General features: G+C 37.2%; 1 protein-coding gene across 2 annotated transcripts in view; it reads right to left on the bottom strand.

Annotated features, from left to right (window-relative positions):
- Dhx9 (DExH-box helicase 9) overlaps positions 1-23639 on the bottom strand; it is a 45862-nt gene that overhangs the window by 12038 nt on the left and 10185 nt on the right. Inside the window, exons 4-18 of one of the 2 annotated variants that reach the window (XM_023706859.1) lie at positions 22687-22852; positions 21358-21470; positions 20567-20715; positions 18305-18351; positions 15427-15563; positions 14890-14979; positions 14631-14792; positions 14442-14519; positions 13755-13946; positions 8703-8844; positions 7796-7878; positions 3472-3628; positions 2658-2758; positions 859-1072; positions 391-485 (exon numbers count right to left, since the gene is read on the bottom strand). In XM_023706859.1, the coding sequence (XP_023562627.1) occupies positions 391-485; positions 859-1072; positions 2658-2758; positions 3472-3628; positions 7796-7878; positions 8703-8844; positions 13755-13946; positions 14442-14519; positions 14631-14792; positions 14890-14979; positions 15427-15563; positions 18305-18351; positions 20567-20715; positions 21358-21470; positions 22687-22852 (1926 nt within the window). Of the gene's footprint in view, positions 1-390; positions 486-858; positions 1073-2657; positions 2759-3471; positions 3629-7795; positions 7879-8702; positions 8845-13754; positions 13947-14441; positions 14520-14630; positions 14793-14889; positions 14980-15426; positions 15564-18304; positions 18352-19095; positions 19190-20566; positions 20716-21357; positions 21471-22686; positions 22853-23639 lie in introns of those variants that run through there. The other variant, XM_023706860.1, reaches the window with a different exon arrangement.

Raw genomic sequence — 23639 nt, 5'->3', positions numbered from 1 at the left:
GGCTAGCCTAGAGCTATGTAGGTCAAGCTGACCTCAAACTCATGGTGATCCTCTTGCCTCAACCTCTCAAATGCCTGAAGCTTACCTTTTTCCTTTACTTAGGTGGGTCACAAATTTTGGAGGTGGCGTGTTGAAAACTATACATTAATGAATTTGGAACAGTGTCTCACTACACAGCTCAGACTCGTTTTCAGCCTCCCAGTGCTAGGATTATAGACATGTGGCACCACGCCTGGTTTCAGTGGCCAGGTGCTGGGGAACGAACCCTGGTCTCTGTGCTTGCCTTAATAGGTACTTAGTCTGCTGAGCTATCTTGCTGGCACACAACATACAGTCTTTATTTAATACCTATGTCACTACTAATCCCATCCTGTAATGTTTAACACTTACCTTGGTTACTCCAACTGGTACTGGATCGAACACTTTGCGTTGTTCTTCTCGAGGAATCTGAGAATGTAGAGGTAGAATCTGATACCTGTGACTTCCTACGATAAAAAAAGGTTAAGGCATAAACATAGGAGGCTGGTTTAAAACATTCTCTATTATACGTTATTTTTATTTTTTTTATTTATTTTTTAAATTTATTTATTTTATTTGTGTGTGTGTGTGTGTGTGTGTGTGTGTGTGTGTGGCCAGCTCAGCCCACCAGGGGGCGGAGCTGGCTGGCATGTGGTGCTGGGGGATCGAACCGTGGTCCCTGTGCTTTGTTAAGCTTGTTCTAAATAGGTGCTTTAGACCACTGAGCCATCTCACCAGCCCCTATACGTTATTTTTAAATTAAAAAACAAGACTAAATCTTTCTGGTTTTACATATGGGCATTTTCACATGCAAACAGGTGACAATTCAAAGAAGCATACCAAAATGGGGATTCATTTCCAAATGTTTCTGCATAGTACAAATCAAATTCCAGCCAGGCAAGAAAACCAACACAGCTCCAGGAACATTCAGGGTTTCAATGTACTTAAGCAAAGCTTCAATAAGCTCAAAAGGAGTTTCCTTTTCATTCAATTGAGACATGCTCAACTTTGTTTCTGGACCATATTCATCTCCACAGATTAAGTTGCAATTTGCCTAAAAAACAAAACGGGTGGCATATTTTGAATTCTCTCAGTTACTACAGCTCCTTAAGTTTTCTAGATACGAAATGTGGGGGCTTGACGGATAGTTCAATTGTTTAAGTGCCTCTTAGACAAATAAAGTCAGGCACATAGGATCACGGTTTTATTCCCAGCTCCAAAAGCTGTGCCAGACCGGCCCTTAAGGCAGCCTGATCTAGCCCTCCCACCCCCAAAACCTCCAACTTTTGGGCTGGGAATATAGCTAAGCAGGTTATACTGTGGCCCGTGGGGCCATCACAAGTCCCGAGTTAGATCCCCAGTGTTGGAAGGGGTTGGGGGGGAACCCCCAACAACATGAAATGTAATGATCACAGCAAATAATTACCTGCCATACAGAACCTGTATCAACATGTTTTCCTGATCTGGCCCAGTTCAACTCCTTAGGAAACCTGGTAATTCCCCACTCTTAGGTGTTTCCCTTAGTGCAGGCACTATTTCTATGGTACAACACAACTTAAAATGCATTCAAGTAACCCTCCCATCTCAGCCTCTAGAGTAGCTGAGTCTATAGGTATGGGTTCCATCTCAACTGGCTTGTTCTGAACTTTCCCCCTAGTATTTCCAGAGGACACGATTAATATGCAAGAACAAATTTTAATTTTTTCTTATGATTAATGATATTTTCCTTGTTAATGAATTGCTCGTATCACTTAGTAACCTTTGATCATTTCATCTATTTCTAAAGTAAGGTTCTATACATTTTCCACATATTCTATTTTAAAATCAGTGATAAATCAAGACCTCAATGAGAAACAAAGTTGGAACACAACTGGTCTTTTTTGCTGTGCTAAACTTTCTACTTTGTGTATGTATACATTAAAGACACTGATCCTAATGACACTATCGAACTGTATCACTGGCTGCTGTACAGCAGTCAATCTCTTAAACTTCCAGGAAGAAGACACATTTTTATTTCTTATACCAGGGACTGAACTCAGGACCTTGCGTTTGCCAGGCAGGCGCTTATGCCACTGAGCTATCTCTGTGGCCTGATGACCTGCATTCTGATACTTTCATTTCTCTCTCAAGCATACACAAAATAAATATCCTTTCTTCCTTATAGATATTTCCGTTCCCTGTTTAATGTTCTCTGCCTCACAAAGTATTGCTGCCCAATATCCTCTTTAACCTAGGAAAATACCTGCTCCTTATGCTTTGTGATACAAATGGATGACCGAGAGATTTTACCAGAAGATTTCAATTTAACACATCTAGAATGGAGCAAATTTTCTTGTCTGCATGTTTCCCAGATGCTATAGTGCACAGAAAACATGGAGCAAGATAAAGCGGTTGGAATTAAGATAAAACAGTTTTTTAGGTGTTTAAGTTTAAACATCTTAAAATCTGTGTGCCAAAGATAATTTAACTTACTAGAAAATGGGTATCATTCAATCTACAGTTAGTTGGAATGAAATTTAACAATCCATAGACAACAAACTTTTTTAAAGTGTTCTATAAGGCTAATTCATTTTAGTAAAATCACTGTCTTTTCTTCAGTAACAAGTTGCCCACAATGAAAACGCATTAAATTTACTTACATCATCATCCTCACCACTATCATCTTCCTTGTCCTTCTTTTTCTTATCCTTTGGTGGAGGAACAAACTGGGTCATCTGAATGCAGTCTTCCAAAAAATATTCTGCCAGAGACAATCCAGTCAGGTTAAGCATATGCTATCAACTCTTGAGAGTGAAGTAGTCTAAATTTATTAATTCATACTTTACAATTCTTTACTTTCAACCTGATTCTTTACAACTGCTAATATAATAGCCTTTTTTTCCTTATAGCCTTTTTTTCCTTAGACCCTTTTTTTCCTTAGACCCTAAGTAGAAGTTATATCTAGTCTCACAAAGCCAGCTGCAGTCTCCTCTGTACATTAATCCAAAACTTTTATGGAATGCCCATCACATACACATAGTATATGTTAACTGCATATGAAACTCCTAAGTACCTAAGAATGAAACCTGTTCGTATTCATCCCACTGAATTTACTGATGTATGATAAAAACTCACTGGCAAGGAAACATCCCAAGAATGCTGTGGTGGCTTAATACTAATTTGGCCTATATTTTAAATGCCCTTAACTATTACTACAATCTCTGTCGAAAATACAAATACTGGGGCTGGTGAGATGGCTCAGTGGTCTAAAGCACCTACTTAGAACAAGCTTAGCAAAGCACAGGGACCTCAGTTCAATCCCCCAGCACCACATGCCAGCCAGCTCCGCCCTGCCCCCTGATGGGCTGAGCTGGCCACACACACACACACACACACACACACACACACAAAAAAAAATACAAATCCTATTCTATGAACACTTATATCATCCCATCCCACTACCATGAGATTTACCTTGAACTGGAAAAGTCCTCCCATAAACTTCAATGATGGGGCAATTGAAGAAATATTCACAAAACATGCTGGTGTCAATAGTAGCAGACATAAGAACAATGCGAACTTCAGGATAAGCCAGCACCACATCACGCAAGACAACCAAAAGAAAGTCAGTCTATTAAAATATAAAAACAAATGAAATTACATAAAATGTATGGCAGAAGATTCTCAAAGATTTGTATTATATAGCTAAGAGACAACCCTAAAATTCAGTATTTCTGAAGCTGCTGGCAGAATATAATAAAATACAGTGACATGTAGCTTAAAAACCATTAAGAAGGGGCTGGCCTGAAAGCTCAGTGGACTAAAGTAAAGTGCCTGCTTAGACAGAGTGCAGTGGCCAGGGTTCAATCCCCTTCATGCCATACCGGCCCTGCCCGCAGGGTGCACTGATACTGGACATGGTAGTGCTCACCTGTAATCACAGCACTTGGGAGGCTGAAAACAGGAGAATCACTACGAGTCTGATCTACGTAATGAGACCCTTTCCTAAATACATAAAAATAAAAACAACAACACAGTTAAGAGGGCCATGGAGTTAGCTCAGTGGAGTAAGTGCTTGCTTGGCAAGTGGAGTTCGATTCCTGGTATGGCAAAAAAAAAAAAAACAAAAACAACAACAAAAACCTAAGTGCTGCATAGGAGTGCATTCTTTTTTTTCTTGCAGAACCAGGAACTGCACTTGCCAGGAAAGCACTTATTCTACTGAGCCATCTCCATAGCTCCTATCACTGCATTCTTGTGACCTCAGCACTCAGGAGGCTGAGGCAGGAAGATTCCTCCAAGTTCAAGGCCAGCCTTACGTACAAGGCAAGGTTCAAGTGTGGCCTAGAATACATAGTAAAATCCTGTCTCAATCAAAAACTGGGAACAGAAACAAGTGCTAGTTATATAAGGGAAGAGAAAGACAAAGAATATTAAGGACAGCAATGAAGTTTCTTCTAATTATAATTAACTAGAAACAAGAAAAAGTCACCTGTGACTTATTTTTTAAATGTTGAAAAGCCCATATGTAGTTCACTCTAGCAAAAAATGGCCAAGAAGTTAACTTTCTTTAAAAGTGTAGTTATTAACCCACAAACACAAAAATTCTTGCAGAACTTTTATTTGTTCCTCTCCCCATCCGTGCCTCCTCTAAATACCACCGTCCATCTTAAATACATACGTATTTTAAAATTTTATCTCGAGTACTACGAAGGATTGAACCCAGGGTCTTTGCACTGGGCTACATAATCTCAAGTCCATTTATTTTTAGACAGGAAGTCACAATAAACTGCTCACTTATCCAGGCTGTACTCAAACTCGTGATCCTCCTCCCTTAGTAGCCACCTGGACTGCTGGGATTACAAGTGTATGCCACATCTCAGCCTGAGTATTGTTCTTAATTTTAAAGGAATGTAAATTTTAGAACCTTTGGTATTTCCTTTTTTAGTGACATCATTTATAAGTCACTGACACATTGTCATTCTTTCTGACATGCTTAAAATTCCAGAGCATGAACAAATCAATGAATTTACTTACTCTTGCATGTATCCAGATAATTTCCAGGATTTTACTAATGTTACTATGAATATTACCTTAGAACTGCTGGGTGACAGGATATGGAAAATGGGAACTTTTTAAAAGAGATAAAATAAAACTTTTCCTAATTGGCTCGATTATTCACATACTCTCACAAGTACTGCTAAAATATCTTGGGGGATCCATACACTAACACTTGTTAATTGTCATTTAAGGTGTCTTAAACAATAAGGCAGTACTTTACAGGGGTTTTGAACTATACCTTCCTTACTCCCAGTAAGATACAGCAATCTTGCATTTATCAGCCCAATGTTTCTCTTCTATGACTTATCTCTTACTCATCTTTCTGGATCTTACTAATTTGTAGTTGTTTACATTTCTATACTCGTGTATTAAGATCATCTGGCTTGAAGGAATAAATGATCTTAGTTTTAATATAAAAATTATTTATTTTAATATAGACTGACACTCAAAAATACACAAAACTGCTGGGGAGATAGCTCAGTGGTTTAAGTGCCTGCCTGGCAAGCACAAGGTCCTGAGTTTGATCCCTGTTAACAAAAAAAAGGGAAGCACATAACTATTGTCTAATATAGTAGCTATTGGCCACACATACCTTCTGAGCACATGAACTGTACCTAATTCAAATTGAAATATCCTCTGGGTGTAAAATATACACCAGATTTTGGAGAATTCATGCAGAAAAAAAAAAAAAAGAAAAGAAAACCTCTTATTTTCAAAATTGACTACAAGAATACTGCTTTAATCAAAGCACTTGGGAGGCTATGGCAGGAATATACTATTGAGTTCAAAGATTGCCACAGCCTGAGCTACCTAGTTAGTACGTTCAAGGCCAGTCTAAAGCACATAGTGAAACTATCCAAAATAACAAAAACCCCATCTACTTTGCATTGCAGATGTTATTACCATTTAAGCTCTAAATCTACCCAGAATTGAATTTTGTATCTGATTATGAGGTGGAGATCCCATGTCAACTACTTCTGTAAGGAGAACCACTAGTTTTCAGTAACATTTCTCCACTATTATTTCATCCAACTAACTGTTAAGCCACATACACAAATTACCATAACTTCAAAATAAGCCCTGCTATCTATAAGGCAAAAAACTTATTTATCTATCCTTCTATTTATCTCCTTCCTTCTTTCCTACCAGGAATCAAACTCATGACTTTGCACTTAACAGGTGAGCACTTGTGCTGCTTAAGCTGTATCTGTGGCCCTTCATCCTTTTTCCTAGTGTTTTACAATAAATTTTATTTTTCTACATAGGTCTTATATGTCTGTTGTATTCTTAAATTATTTCATATTCTGATTACTGCAATAGCATCTTTTTTGTTGTTTTCTAGCCTGTTTAGAATGCAAATGACTTCTGTATATTCATCTTTTATCCAACCATTAAGAAATTTAGGTAAGGCTTGTTTGAAAGATGAGACCATAAAAAACTTCTAGCCAGGCATGGTGGCAACATGCGTAGAAACTCAGCACTTGCGAGGCTGACACAGGAGGATCACAAAGCGAGCCTGAGCTTAGTGAGTTCAAGGCCAGCCTAGATAATACAGCAAAATTCTCAAAGTATCAAAACCATTTTTTTTTTTGGGTAGCACTGGATGGAGATCATACTCAGGACCTTGCCCATGCCAGGCAGGCGCTTATGCCGCTGAGCTGTTACCTCGGCCCCCAAAAGCAAAACTTTAAAGATTTTTTGGCAAAAACTTTTCATTTTTCATTGCAAATAGTACATATACACCATCTTCAAAAGCTACTTTACTTTTCAGATACTAACAATAATCCACTGATATTATTGTAGGACTTAAAATAACTTAAGCCCAAAAACGCTTGTATATTAATAAGCAAGTAAAGAAAATTCTGAAACAGGACTGATGCTAATTAGGGGGAAAAAAGGGGAAAGTGGAAAGGTTGCATAGCTTTGTGGTAGAGCACTTGTTTAGCTCTCTGCATGAGGCCCTGAAATCGATCCTAGCAATGCAAACAATAGTTGCTAAGATTCGCATGGAAAAAGACAGCAAAAATTTATTTTACTGAAAAACTATGTGATTATATTAATGAAGCATTCAGACCACTCTTATTTGCTGTTCCACAACATAATTATATAATGATTATAAATGTATTTTCCAAAGAGTCAAATCCAGAGTATTTTATGTAATGCCAGTTTGAACAAAAACATGCGCTGACATCTTTCAAATGGACTGTAATTGGTTTGACTATGTAAATAGTGGCATTAAAAACAAGCCACAGGTTTATAGCATCAAATTTTATATAATTATACGTAGTAAGTTAACTTTATACTGGCTTGCCAAAGACCGAGAACAGAAAATTCCAGTTTTCTCCTGTGGCATCATTACCAGACATCTAAAAAGAATTAGAGCTGTAACATCGAAACGTTATGTGAAAAGAAAAATAAAACTTAGCAGATAAACATCCAATTAAAAAATAAAACTCCATAAGCTGGTTGGGTGTCCTGCCACTTCTGAGGCAGAGAGAGGACTATCTTCATGAATCTGAGAGCCCCATCTGGGCTATATAAAGTAAGTTCAACATCACGCCGAACTATACAGTAAGAGCTTGTGTCAAAATAAATAAAAAATCCACCAGCTACTCAAGTCATTTACCACTACTTATACTTAATTATACCATAAATTATACTTACATGGCATGAATGCAAAGAGAAAACTGTGCTTAAATTTCTCATTTATAAAAAACATAACTCACAAGTTACTTACATTAATGTCTCTTTCGTGTATTTCATCAACAATTACATGACTGATTCCTCGAATGCCTGCTTCTAGTTTTCTTAATAGCACACCTTAAAAGATGAAAGGAACATTTAGAAATGTTTTCATGTTAGACACAAGGAGGTACAGAACCAAAGAAGCTAATTTTCAGGAAATTATACTTCAATAACCTAACCCCCAGCGTTTTAGGAATTCATCTATATACTTAAAATTATTTTTAAAAAAGGTGATTATAAGGGGTTGGGGAGATGGCTCAGTGGAATAAGGACTTCCCTGGCAAACGCAAGGGCCCAAGTTTAATCCTCAATTCCGCAAAAGGAAAAAAAAACGCGATTATGGGTCTGGGATATAACTCACTTAGTATAAACACCTGCTTGGCAAGTGCAAGGTCCTGAGTCTGATCCCCAGTGGGGGAAAGGGGGATGGGGATGATATAGCCTAAAATATACTTTTTACTGATTTCATGGTTTCATTTTCTCCAAGTTAAAACCACCAGCAGATACATCATATTCTCTATGAAGAAAACTGTTGCTGGGGTGATGGCGTACACCTGTAACCCCAGCACTTGGGAGGCTGAGCCCACAGGACTGTCAAGTTCAAGACCGATTTACTAAGTGAGCTCAAGGCCGGTCTGCCTGAACTGCATAGTGAGATCCTATCTCAAAAAGAAAATAACGCACCGTCAAAAGGTCTCTTTTTTTTTTTTTGTGGAACTGGGGATTGAACTTAGGCCCTTGCGCTTGCCAGCGAAGCGCTTATTCTACTGAGCCACCTCTCTAGCCCCTCAAAAGGTCTTAAGTAAGATTTCTAAGATTTGTTCATTATTCTCAGGTATCCTATCTAGCAACTTTTCTTTACAAACCAATAATATAATCCCAAATGATACTTGACTGACCTACAGTACAAAACATTATACTGGCATGAGGACGGGGAAGTATAGACTCAAATCGAACACTATAGCCACAGCTTTTTCCAGGCTCTTCTCCTCTTTCATATGCAACTCGCTCTGCCACAGAAACTGCACTGATCCTCCTGGGCTAAAAGGAAAAACAAGTTTTTCTTTCATAAATTATAAGAGTACACTTGTTTATTATGGTTAATTACAATAAATCTATTACAGAAACATTAACAGTAACGATAACTTTAAAAATCCAAAAACTTATCTGTAAACATGCTAACTACCTAACTTTATGCCAGACATTTAAAAAGAGAAAAAAGGTTTTGTAGAGAACAACGACATTTAAGCAATATTCCAGTAGGGCAGAATGCAGAGCACACACAAAAGCTGGTTCTTCTGCCTGCTACACTGAAGATACACTGTTAGGGAATTACTGGAGTTACTATGCAAAACAGAAGGAAGGTAGACCCACCCCTTCTCTCATACACTTAACTCATCACCAAACATTTATTGCACATTTGTGTCACAGAACCCAAAGGGAATGTTAGTAAGTTAATGCTTTAGTGCTTCATATGTTCTAAGTACAGGACGTCAAATATTCTTGGACATCGTTAGTCTAACATGCTTAAGCTACAGCTACAATACAGGCAAACTTAAGAGACTGAAGTATTATAAACGGAGTCAAAACTGTTTTTAGGTTTACCCAGTTAAATACCTCTATGTTTACAACATAACTTAAGAAAACCAGAGGCAAATAAAAGCACTAACCCCCCCCCATTTCAACAGTTATCGTTTTTTGACAAATACAAAAAAATGTGTTTCCATAGCCAAACACAACAGGGTCCCTTTGACTGCGTTCAGTATAGGGCTTGTAACACTTAACTATGCAGTCACCTAACTCATATTTATCCTACTCAGAAAACAAGAGATTAAAAGATACCTTACCTTGTTGAACACACTGTACAGTAGAATCCTTTTTTTTTTTTTTTCTTTCGGAACCGGGGATTGAACTCGGATCCTTGCACTTGCCAGGGAAGCGCTTATTCTACTGAACCATCTCCCTGGCCCCTAGAATCTTCTTGAATTAGTAATTTTGCCTGTTCTAACGCAGCTTAACTATGCCAGCTTTTTTTTTAATTAACTACCTAACCACCTTATTAAATGTATGAATTTATCTAAGACATTTTCTTGAATTTCTCTTTGAACTCCAGTTCAAGGCCAGCATGAACTACAAAGAGAACCTGTCTGTCTTGTCTGTGGGGGTGTCTCTAACACACACACACACACACACACACACACACACACACACACACACACAGACACACACAGAGCCAGGTATGGTGGTGCGTGCCTGTAATCTCAGCGCTGGGGAGGCTGAGGCAGGTGGATCATTACAGCCTGGACTACATAACAAGATAGCATACCACACGTTACATGTCCTTATCCTCTAGTACCAGAGGATCAATTCAGGTATAGAAGCAGTACTTCATACCTATGTGACCATGAGCATTAATGTCACATGAAGGAGCTCTGAACATCAAAAGCTCTGCCATATGTTAAGTGACCAGATATAGAAAGGGCATACCATTAGAAGTATAAAACACAATACTATCATCATCCCTATTTTTGTTTTTTCTCTAGTTTTTAAGATTTCTACCAGAAGGTGGACTGTAAAACTATTTGACTCTTTTAAGATGTTCTTATGCTACCAAATCTGCTACCTTTGCCATTCCCAACCAACCCCCAAAAGAAGTATGAGTAGAAAGTGGCCTGCAGCTACTATCACCATAACCTTCTCAGGGTTTTAGCCCACAAGGAAATTGATCAATGCTAATTTTTTAATATCCTAATTGAGAATGCTCAGTAACAACTGCAATTCATCTAAAAGAGTAATTTATTTTCTTCTGTATTTTCAAATATTTCTCAAGTAATGAAAGAATTAAATGGTGTAGGTGTGCATAGTGCAAAGACACAGACAGGATTCAGTGAGTCTGGGTAACAACTTACACCAAGGAGAAAAGTGCTTCTCAATGATTAACTTTCTTAAAAATCAAGCAAGGTGGCCCTGACACTAAGAATGCTCAGCCAGGAGTATCCTGTCAGTTCGAGGCCAGCCTGGGCTACATAGCAGGATTCTATCTCAAAGAACCAGTTATTCATGTAAAATCAGAACATAAAATGCCATTATGAGCAGCATTTCATGCTACTAGAAACCCTTTAGCAGGAATCAAGAGAAGCACCAGCTATAAACATTCCATCTGGGGTAAAAAAGAAAAAAAAAAAGAACTCAGTAAGTTCAAGAACAGTAGCTACACAGTGAGACAGTTTCAAAAAACAGAAACCTCAGGTATCCTCTTCTATCAAATGGTGCCCTCTTAAAAAAAATACTCCCCTCCTCAAAGATTGGGTAAGATGAAACATGTTTTACCTGATCAGTATTCAGGGCTGAAACTTCCACTTTAAGGGAGAAAGATTTACAGCCAGTTTGGGATATAGGACGGGAAACGAAAAAACACTGAGATTTAAAAACTAAACTGAAGGGGCCGGGGAGATGGCTCAGTGGAATAAGCGCTTCCCTGGCAAGCACAAGGGCCTGAGTTCAATCCCCGGTTCAGCAAAAAAAAAAAAAAAAAAAAAAACCAAAAAAACCCCACTAAACTGAAGGGCTGGGCTGAGGATCCCTTATCAGAATGCTTGGTAAAGGGTGCAGGGACATTAACAATGGTAGAACACCTGCCTAACTTGTGCATATATGCTATGGATAGATCTCTAGCACTGCAAAAACAAACCAGCCTTGGGATAAGAAATACTTTGAATTTTGAAATATTTACTTTATTTAATGAGACATCTAGGAATAGAGCTCATGTCCAAACATTAATTTGCTGAGCATGGTGGCACAAACCTCTAACCCCAGAACTTGGGAAGCTGAGACAGGAATATCACTTTTAGTTCAAGGCCAGACTGGGTTATACTGAGACCCTGTCTCCAGGACAAAGCAAATACAAACAAACAAACAAAAAAACTGAACCACTCAAAAACACCCCTCTCAAACAAAACCGTAAGTCCACCAGCCTCCACCAAACACTAAATTCATTTACATTTCTTATACTTTAAACACAAGACCTGAGATAATTCTGTACAGTAGTTTTACCCAATACATTATTACTGAAATCCGTAAAAAGGTACAATATGGAACTTTCCACTATGATGGAATGACTCTGCTTAAGGAGTTGCAAATTTTGGAGCATTTCCAATTTTTAAAAATTTCAGGTTTTCTGAGGCCTATGTCAATGATCTTAGATAAAGAGTATCTATTCCCTTCACTAAATTCTTTTTTTTAGGCTAAAAAACCCCAACTCTCGTAAAATAAATTTTTAGAAATTGTACCTCTACTTCAGAAATGTACCTTGAACATTCACACAAAATGCACATTTTTTGACATCTCAAAGTTGATGATACTAACCAAACTGATGACTACGTTCCTCTATTTAAGAATTTCTCAGGACCAAGGAAATAGCTCAGTGGCATTAAGTGCCTGCCTGGCAAGTACAAGATCCTGAGCTCAATCAACAGTACAAAAAATAAATAAATAAATTTCTTAGCAGCTTAAGAGCTGGATAACCACAAGGTCCCCAGTTGTTGTTTTTTATTTTTTCGGTACTGGGGATTGAACTCAGGACCTGAGCGATCTCCCCAGCCCAAGGTCCCAAGTTTGATCCCTGGTACCTACCCCCCAAAAGAATTTCTATGTGATGAATTTGAGGCCTGCCTGGGCTATATATGTAAGTTTAAGGATATCCTGGACTAACTACAGAGTGAGACCCTATCTCAAAAAGGACAAACAAAACGTATTTTAGTTCAGGGACTACAGGTTCTCAAAAAGGACAAAACAGGGCTGGTGAGATGGCTCAGTGGTCTAAAGCACCTACTTAGAACAAGGTTAGCAAAGCACAGGGACCGCGGTTCAATCCCCCAGCACCACATGCCAGCCAGCCCCGCCCCTGGTGGGCTGAGCTGGCGCCACACACACACAAATAAGTAAAATTAAAAAGGACAAAACAAAAGAATTTCCTTTTTTATGTATTTCAGTTCAGGGACTATAGGGTCTCACTACACAGATTGGACTCGTAGTGATCCTCCTGTTTTCAGTCTCCAAAGCACTGGCATTATAGGTACGTGCCACCACGGAACATCAGGGATCGAACCCCAGTCCCTGCACATGGCTAAGCAAGCGCTTTAGTGAGCTAAATAGCTAAGCTATTTAGCTGTCCCTAAGAAAAGAATTTCTATGTCAAGTTTTGTGCCTACTTAAGTTGAGTGGGCGGCTTTTGGTGAAATCATTTCAAGTTCCTAAGTAGAGAGTTAGAGCCAAAGGGGAATGACTTAGCCTGAGAATGTTTGAAAATGCTTTGTTGTCCCCTAGGCACTAGGACAAACTTGCCAGGACTCCTTAATGCTGGTAAGGTAGTATAGTAACAGTAGAAATCCCAAAGGCACCTTACTTCTGAATACTAGTCCTATGACTTTCTATCACTTTTGTGCTAATCTCTATTTTTTTCTAGAACTTACTGAAACTAAGAAATAAGAGTACTTATATCTTGGGTCATTATAAACTTAAGAATAAATTTAATGAAAAATCCACCGTTTTTAAAAAATCCTAAATACAAGTAATCATTTAGTAAAAGTTACTCATTACTGGTCAGACTAGTTTTTTCCTCAACATTAATATGTTAAGATAAGGATTGTCGGGGCCAGGGAGATGGCTCAGTAGGATAAGCGCTTGACTGGCAAACGCAAAGATCTGAGTTCAATCCCCGGTTCTACAAAATAAAATAAAATAAAAAAATAAAAAAAAAAAAAAAGGATTGCCATTAGAATGTTCATTCTTAAATTTGATTATAGGCCCAAAAATGTCCTTTAGCTCATTAATCCAGTTTAGCTTGGCAATATATGATACTGGAAACTAAGAAAGGATTTAAACAACAGTCTGGCCTCTAGGCACTGTCAAATTTCCAACTCTGTCCATACACCTCATAGGTTGCTACTTACTTGAGTTACTACAATATTACACTCGGCAGCTCGATCATTCTGGATAAAGTCATCCAGGATAAACTGTGGAACCTGTGTGGTTTTACCACATCCAGTAGCTCCCCGGATAATAACAACCGAATTTTGATTAATTGCTTCCAGGATTTCACTTTCAAACTTCTTCACAGGCAGTGACTCTCTCTCCTGTAAGACCTGTATTAAGAAAGTTTGTATAGAAATAAGTGTCTTAATTATTTAGCAAATTCATTTATAAAATCTTTCTAGTGGGTTAGTACTAAAAATATTTTTCATAGAAGAAAATTTTAGTATCTTTAGTCGAACTGCCTCTTTCAACTAAATTTCTAAAGAATGTTATCTTTAGAACATTTTGAAAATTTTTATTTTCCTAGTTTTATATATTCCCTAACATGTCACATACTGTCAATGTATAGAGAACCTAACAATAACATGTTTCGTATAATAAATATTGAAATCACTAATTTTATTTACTTACGTTACATTATATCAGGAAGTGAAATTTCTCCTCAGAACTTCAACTCATAGCAACTGCCCTTAGAGTTTACTAAGATTAGCAGTTTGGCCAAGTACTCTTGGCCTACCCTACCAAAAACAGGAAAATACTATTTGCCCATAGATATCTAAAATATGAATCTCTAAGTATCATAGTTTAAACTATTTCAGACTTACTGCTTGCAAATCTTGATCATGTTCTAGCTGGTACATTAATTCATTCTTAAGATCCATACTTATTTGTTCTGGAGTAGCCTATAAAATGGGAAGGCAAATTCAGTCAGAATACATTTTTTTGCCTAGGTATACTAAAGAAATACATTTGGAGTAAAATAGGATGTTCATCTCAAAAATCACTATACTTACATAAGCCAGGGGCCCTTCATCAATGTTACAACTAGTCCAAGGATTCCAATTGGATTGTGGAGGTGACCAAGGAACCACACCTATTTGGTTTTGTCGTTGAGATGGTTCAAAGTGAGCCAGTTTTCCAGTGTTGAATATAACTGGCATAGAAGGATCAATAGGCTATTAAAAATTATAAAAAGGGGGGAAAACCCTAATGTGAGTTGTTTGTTCAATTACAGAAGCTCCATATTAGGCAAACAAAAAGCTGTATACTTACTGGAGGGATGATTTCAAGATTTAGCTCTTGAATCACATTTATTAACTGATGTTCTAAATCCGGAGATATGTTAACTCTGTAAGGCTCCACCTAGAGAGAAATGAAGATCACATAAAACACCCATGAATACAAATCTACTATAGTGGGGCTAACTGTATACACTTGACACAAAGACTACAATACAGTATCTCTAAACCAGCAGTAAGCTTCCAGAGAATGGTTTCACTATTAACTTATTTCTGGTCAGTATGGTGACATTACTTGATGTAGTAACATTCTTAAACTTCTATAAAAATTAAGACTTCTAGGGGCCGGGGAAATAGCTCAGTAGAATAAGCGCTTGCCTGGCGATTCAATCCCCAGTTCTGGGGAGGGGAGAAAAAAAAAAAAAAAAAAAAGGCAAGAAAAGAAGAAGAAAAAAAGAGATTTCTAACATGTACAAATTAAGCTTCTATAACAACATATGTTCTAAATATATTTGGTCCTTGTCTTCAGAAATCTTCCAGTATCTTATTGGGATACTAAATCCAAACTTACTCTTTCTCCTTCTTTCTTCTTTGTAAGTCCAGAGTAAGCTTCGATCACTTCAAGATGATACAGCTGTCTGACAAGTGACAGAGCACAAGACTGTGCTGCCAGTTTCTTATTTGATCCATGTTCACGTGCAAAAATCCCTATAAAATAAAGCCAGGATTACCAAAGACGAAAGTGTAAATTATATGAACAACAACAACAAAAAAATAAGCACCAAAGCCCTTTATACCATAGATCTTAGTTCATTTTCATCTGGTGTATTAACTAAATGCTCAATTCCATAACTTACAAATAACGAAAAATTTTGATTAATGAATTGATTCTAAAACATACAAGCCAATGAGATAAAAGCAGACAACCTATTTTAACATAGCTGTCAGTACCTGGCATTAAAACAGGAAGAAAAGATAAAACTTTTTGGAAAAAAATCTGAAACTAAAATGAGAAAGGTAACTTTTGAGAAACCTAAAAACAAACCAATAAAAGGAACTTGGTTCAAAGTGGCTATTATTTTAGATAATCAATCAGAAAATCTTGGCTAAGGGTTGATAATCCCAGCTCCAGAAAGGCTCAGAGAAACCTTGAGACCAGCACCTAGATTACATAACTGAGTTGAAGATCAGACTGAACTACATAGTGATACTCTTCCTAAAAATAAGACCAAACAACAAACAAAAATACCAATAAGGGCTAAATTTGTAAATATTTCTTAGGTGAAATGGGATGTGAATGTAATTAGTTACTCAAGAGGCTAAGAGATGGTTTGAGCCCACGAGTCTAAGGCCAGCCTGTGCAACACAGCAAGACCTTGCTGCAGAAATGAAGAGTAAAGCTCTGCAAGCCTGAGTGCTATATACTAACTATATACCTTAGAAACTAAAGATGCTCCCCCAAAAAAACCTAAAAATGATTTTCATTATGTTAGATTTATAAATATTTTGGGAAGCTGGGGCAGTAGCATTCTAAGTTTCAATCTATCATGGGCAACTTAATATTGAGTCCTTATTTCAGAAAAGACAGATACCACAGCTCAATATAAAATCCCTGGGTTCAATCCCTATTGTGTGGGTAATTGTACACTGTAAAAATAAAATGTGTGACATTCGTGACTTAGAAAGCCTGTAATACTATTTGGTTTTTACAGTTTCATGTGCCTGACATAAATGAATTAAGCGTAATGCTGTTATAGTGAAATTTTACCTACAAAAACAGGCAGTAACTTGGATTTGGCCAAAGGATCATAGATCTTGACTCCAACACTGGACTAAAACTACTTTATTCACATTCTTTTTTTTTGTGGAACCGAGGATTGAACTCAGGTCCTTGCGCTTGCCAGGGAAGCACTTATTCTACTGAGCCATCTCCCCGGCCCTCACAATAACTACAAAAAACCACTAACATGTAATGGAAAGTTTCCTTTTTCTCTGGCACCATTCAGTTTTAGGATGCCTATAAAGCAACAGAATACACAAAGGCCTCACTATATACAGTGTAGCCTAGCCTTGAACTGACTGTGTAGCCCAAGATGGCCTTAAACTTGGGCAAGCCTCTTGTCTCAGCCCAAAGTAACACTTTCAAAAACAATCCAGAATAAGGAATTCAACATTATCTCCTGATGAAGTATTTAAAAGTAGGTCCCATCATGAAAATTTCTGTATGCTACATTTAAATCGTTAAATTGCAAAATCCTTAGACAAGAAGGAAATCTTTAAGTTTTTTTCTTTAAATTCCAAGTAAACTGAACCTGCAATGCATAATTTATTGAAAAGTCATAATATTTGCTAGTTACAAAACCAGGTACACAGGGCCATCTCATCTTTCAGCATAACACACCCTTAAGCTTAGTGCCTAAGAATAAATAACACAGGCATCATAAGGCCTTCATAACTTCCTTGAGGAATAATCCCATTCCATTCCTTATGTGTTTCCTCAAGATATCTCACCTTTACTTCTTAATGACTTATTTATAGACAATTCCCTGTATGTTTTTAATCCTGTAATTGAATTCACTCCTTAATCTTCATCTAGCCAACTTTTTCTAAATCTCAGAACTAGACAGGATTATTAACTTGGAAGACTTTTATTTCATTTTTTTTAAATTTATTTATTTATTTATCCATCTATCCATTTATGTGTGTGTGGCTAGCTCAGCCCACCAGGGGGCGGGGCTGGCTGGCATGTGGTGCTGGGGATTGAACCGCGGTCCCTGTGCTTCAGGCAAGCTTGTTCCAAGTAGGTGCTTTAGACCACTGAGCCATCTCACCAGCCCCAAGACTTTTATTTCATAAAAGCAGTTTGTTTTTATAAAGAAACCCATTAAGTAAATAAATAGTAAACATAAAGAAGCTTATAAGCTTTTCTAATTTCCTCTTTGTGAAGACACTTTCCACAAGTCAGACTGAGGACTGACATGTGGTCACAGGTGACAATTACGTTGGAGACTTCACTTGCATTGTGAACATTTAGTATTCATTCTTCTGTTTCCTAGCATGCTGCCACTTTGTTTTCACCTAAAAGCCTATGCTTTATGTAAGTGTCAACTACCTAGCCTCCATTTGTGAGTGTAGTAGGTGGAATATTGCTGCCATGTTTCTAAACTTAAGATTCTTCAAAGCAATCCTTCACAAAGGAAAAAACTAAACTTGAATACAGTCACACTCCTAACATCAGGAGGCTGAGGCCAGCAAATGGATTTGAAGGCCAGCATGGGATACACAAGAGTATGGAGATTGGGGCTAGCCTAATGCCACAAAAACAAAACTGTCCTATAATATTCCTTTTCAGTAACATAATTTACAACATCTATGTGGTTAAAGACTACTGTAAAGGATTCTCCTGTATATGAAAGAGGTAAAGCACCAAGGAAGCTGTTAACACTTACTTCTGCCCAGCTGCTTGATATAAATGGTCATTTCAGCAATAAAGCTCCTGTAAAAACACATACAAGCAAGGTTAGGAATCTTATTGTTAGAAACTACTAAATGCAGGTCTCCTAATTAAGGCAGGCTTTCCAACGCTTTAGGCAAAAAGAAAAATAATAAATTCTAAACATCACTGTCCAATCCTAGAACAAAGTATGTAAACTTCAAATTTATAACATGGCATGAAACAGTATGATCATGAGCCAGAAGTCGAGCCAACTGTTCAAAAAAAGGAAAATGTTAAAGTTTTAGAGTATACATCTCTTATTCTAGAGGTTAGAGCCTGAATAACTAAAACATGTTCATTAAAAAGGCATTTTCTACTTAGAGCCATGGAATGGAGTAGACCCCAACTTTTCAAATTAGTTAGAATACCCATTAATGACTGAAAATCTCTTAATACATGTAAACATTTTGTATTAGAAGCTCCTGAGACAGAGTTCAGCATTTCCCTGTAGCTGGAAGCAGCCATGGTAAAAAATAACTTAGCTTACTTATATCACATTTACTTAAACCACATTCTAGTAAGCAAAACACATGCTTTGTATATTACAGCTAAAACCACTGGTAGGTTCTAAAGAATAAATTCAGGGACTTGGCAAGGGAAAAACTGTCCTTTGCAACTATTCATTCTGGTCCTTTTACTGCTCAGGATACATTCTAAGCTTAACTTGGTGCTGTAAAATAAAAAGTTAGGTGAGGCTTAAGAAAAAAAATGTTAGACTCCTTCCTATACCTCTTGTGAACTGACCTTCAGGCACAGGGGCTTCAGGGGTCAAAGGCCACTGGCTTTCAGGGGAACAACATCCACCCTTTCATTTAATGACAGCGATGACAGTATGTTTCTCAGCCAGGCTTAAAGTCAGCACTCAATCTCATTCTCCTCCACCTAGGGGGAACAGCGACACCAGAAATCAGTTTACAATAGATTCCCATGTGATTGCTTAGTTCAGCCTAAGCAGCAGCACATGTGTGTATGAACACAGACCTCTGGTGTTGCTGTCTATTATGCCTTTCAATAGAAGACATACAAGGAGCAATGCTGTCCCAGCTCCCCCAACTGTCTCTGTCTCCTACATTATCATATCCTGAATTCTTTGTATCAGAAATTAATAATAAAATATTGATAGCAAAAATGTTTGCAACAATATTGTTTGTAAAATTAGTAAGTATGGGTATGTCCAATCAGATCAGAACAAAATATTAAAGGAAATAAATCAGTAATTACATATTTCCTTCGCAACTTGAGATTTTCAAAGTCTGAGAATTCAGGATTGAACAAAAACAGCGGGAAGCAGGAGGAGCCATGCTCTGAACGTCATTTTGAAAATGTCAATTTTCATTTTAGTAATAATTATTTTAGGGTTGCAATATGCAACCAAAGGAGAATGATTTTCAAAGAAAATATTTTCAAATTTGAATAATTTATTTCATATAATTAAGGACAGCAAATAGAATCATCCAGAATGTTTCCATTCAAACTTCTCCTTCTCTTCCAATAAAAATAGGGTGCCCCCCAGAAAAGTCTAATCCGTATGAGCCTTCCTGGGAGTAATAATTACTACACCCTGGAATGCTCTTAGGAAGAACAGCAAGCAGGCTGAGAAACATACTGTCACATTAACTTCCCTTTATGCTCAACTTTAACAAATTTAACAGAAAAAACACCACTAATTTAAACCAGCATATACAAATTCAAACCACACACAAAGATTGAAGCCCTCTTTCAATTTTACAGTCCTTAAGTTTTAAAGGGACTCTGAAAGAGAGCTGGTGACTTTCAAACTGAGTAAAATCTGGATCTAGATACAACACATAGAAAACTTAACACGTTTAACCATTTAACCAAACCATTAAACAATACTTACAACAGTCTCTAATGGTGCCACACAGAATAAAATCACCACTTCTGGCTGGTATTTTAAATTTATTAACAATAAACCACTATTTGTGGTTATAACTTGTTCTCAGATTCAACTGAAAACCTTAAAAGCATCACTTATTTTTTTGTCAAATAGGTAACATTACACTCTTATGTGAAAGCCACAGTAAACTACACATTACAAGCCAATGGTAATTCTTGTACAATGTCATTTACTGCCTTTTCACAGCTTATTCTTGATCCATATAATAAACCAGGTAACATACAAAACTACAACATATGCAACAAGTTAACAGCAAGCTTAACTTACTATACAAAGAAAAGAGCGAAACAAGCAAACCTGTTATGATCAGGACCCACTTGGGTGTACTTATATTCCCCTTGGATCTTTTCCTTTTGGAAATACTGGTTCAGACGAGCCTTAGCATTTTCTAAGGTCCAGTTTCCATGAAGGCCAGCATTTAAATCCACTTCTTCTGATTCTAGAGTCTGTGGAATCAATGATAATGAAATTTTGCTGCACTAATTACAGTTTAGTTATGCATAAAATATTGGAATTTACATTGTTGTACTACCCTTTATATTGCAAAAGCTGTTTCTGGTTCTACTCAAAACTGATTCAGAATCAGTTTGTAATGCACTAGAGGGTCCTACTGTCTGAATAAGTTAATGTACTGCACTTCTAAGGAATATTTAAGAAAATGTTTGCGCTTCAAATAAATTAATGGAAAAATAAGCTGTCCTGTTAATGCTTTTGTTTTTAATGCAGTACTGGGGACTGAACCCAGAGTATTCACACAAAGCAACATTCCCATTCCTTTTTGAGAAAGGACTTAGTTTCTTGCTAAAGTAATTATGTATGCTGGGGTGGACCTGTAATCCTTCTGCTTCAGCTTCCCAAAACAGCATGGTTACAGCTATGTACTACAAAACCTAGCTGAAAATTCTAGTTTAATAGGAAATTTGAAGGAGTAGTCTTAATCATCAGCTTAGGGTTATGGTGACTTTTATAACCGTCTTCATCACTTAAAAAAATTCATCAAAAATACTGACTTGTGAAGCTCCTAAACTTCGCTATGAACTAATCTCAAATTATCTTTCCAGAGATGTAAATCAGGATGGGAGCCTTACCGCTTCTACTTCTTGTTCCTCCTTTCTTGTGTAGTAGTCCTTCAAATTGGCTCCTCGATCCCAGGTGGGTCCAGGAGCACCAAAATCAGGTGACCCAACTCCAGAATTATTTTCTGTTAAAAGAAATCATTGTTCTCTTCATAAGTCCAAATTCATGTTTACAAATGGAAGGTTTTACTAACTTGCAGAGCCTGGAATGTCCATGACTTACATGAAAAGTAATCACATCACTGCAGTATAGCTCTAAAATGCAAATTAAAACTAACATGAAGCTACTTCACTAGTGTACTACATTGACTGACAATTCAACATTATCATAGGTTGTAATTTTAATTTGTAACAGATTAAACAAAACTGTTCTTTTACTAAAGGCTCTGAAAAGATTAACTGTAGAACACTGATAAAAAAAAAAACCTAGAGACATAAGAAAATGATGGAAAATCAGAATAGTGATAGCTATTAATAACTACTAATAAATACTGTTATTGTTCAGTACTCCATGTAACAGAGGTTCTGTGTACTATTATAAACAGTGGATCAAAAACTAGCAATTTAACCACAATCCTAGTTATTTTACCCTATAATAAGCATCCCAATTAAACTTTTGACTATATTTAGATTCACAAATGGTTAGGACACATTAAGTAATAAATAAAGCAATACTGGAAAGTCTCCAATTTTTTTTCACTCAGGTATTTTGTATAGGGTCTCACTTTGTACAGGGTCTCACTATGTAGCTTGGACTCATACTGATCCTGTTTTCAGCCTCCTCAGTGCTGCAATTACAGGCATGTGCTACCATGCCTGGATGTCGTGGCCAGCTCAGTGTACCAGGGAGCTGGGCCAGCACACATGCAGAACCAGGGATCAAACCCTGGACCCTCTGCTTGCCAAAGCAGGCACTTAGTCCACTGAGCTATCTCGCCAGCTCTTTCCAATATTTTTTGAAGGAGTAAGGTACACAAATACAACATGCTGGCAAAGTAATTCAGGGGCCAAAGACTTCCCTAGCATGTTGCCAAAACCTGGGTTTGATTCCCAGCTCAGCCACAAGGGGGAAAAAAAAAGCAACCAGGCAGTTACAATATTTTATCCAAATAATGTGGCCTGATTTATATAAAAGTTTTAGTGAAAGATAACCAAGAATATGATATACTATACTGTAAATAAATTAATTAAAAGACCTAGTGGTTATTTAGAAAGGCCTTGGGTCATCTCTCTTTAACACTGGGAGTTCAATGTAGCTACTTTTTCTATGCAAATGAAGTGAGATGACCACCAAGTAACCGTGTGTCTTTTAAGTCATGTGTACACATTCAAGTCCCTTACCTGCCTTGAGAGCCAAATGTGGTGGAAGAGGGCCCCCCATGGTGGTTGGTAAACGTTCACTGTTTTCTCCAGTGTCAGTACTAGTAGTAGTGGTGGCAGTAGTGGTGGTGGTGGTTGTGGTGGTGGTGTCAGTTGCTTCAGTAACTGGTGGTGGAAGGGGTGCAATCTGCAAGAGGAAAACTCAATGAAGGTTTCTTTTAAACTTGCTACACAGATAATATGGGTCAATCTTTTTCACCTTTATAAAGGATTACAAAATTCTTTTTCTTTTTTTTTTTTTTTTTTTGCAGAACCGTGGATTGAACTCAGGCCCTTGCACTCGCCAGGGAAGCGCTTATTCTACTTAAGCTATCTCCCCGGCCCACAAAATTTTTTAACACTCCAAATGTCACATTTCCTTCTCCACTGTATTTTTCACACTTCATTTTTAGTGATTAATCACAAGCTGTTCACTTATTTCTGACAGAAAAGGGACAGGTAAAATTATTTATAATCCATCACCTTGACATTATTAAATGTAATACTTAGGTATATTATAGCATTCACATAAATGTAATTTCCTGCAAAAGGTGCTATTAGTTCATGCTATTTACATAATTTACTTTTTCATATACCAAAAGCAATTGCTAGAAATGTAAGACAGAAGGTTATACAAAATAGAAACTTCTAGTTAGATAGAAAAAAAAAAATTAGTTTTTTGTGGTTTCTTTGATACCAGGTATTAAACTCAGGACCTTGCGCTTGCCAGGCAGGAGCTTAAGTCACTGATCTCAACCCTAAGTAAGAATTTTTGAATGTTTACTTTTTTGTACTTGTGTTCTCTCAAACACCAAGCAGTGCTTTTAGTATAGCATTATTAATTTTAGATGGTACCTTTTAAATTTTATTTATTTATTTATTTATTTGAGAGAGAGAGAGAGAGAGAGAGAGAGAGAGAGAGAGAGGCGCAGGCC

This window comes from Octodon degus, unplaced genomic scaffold (genome assembly GCF_000260255.1).
Source record: "Octodon degus isolate 3935 unplaced genomic scaffold, OctDeg1.0 scaffold00273, whole genome shotgun sequence".
Lineage (NCBI taxonomy): Eukaryota > Metazoa > Chordata > Mammalia > Rodentia > Octodontidae > Octodon > Octodon degus.
This window is presented reverse-complemented; position numbering and strand designations above follow the sequence as displayed.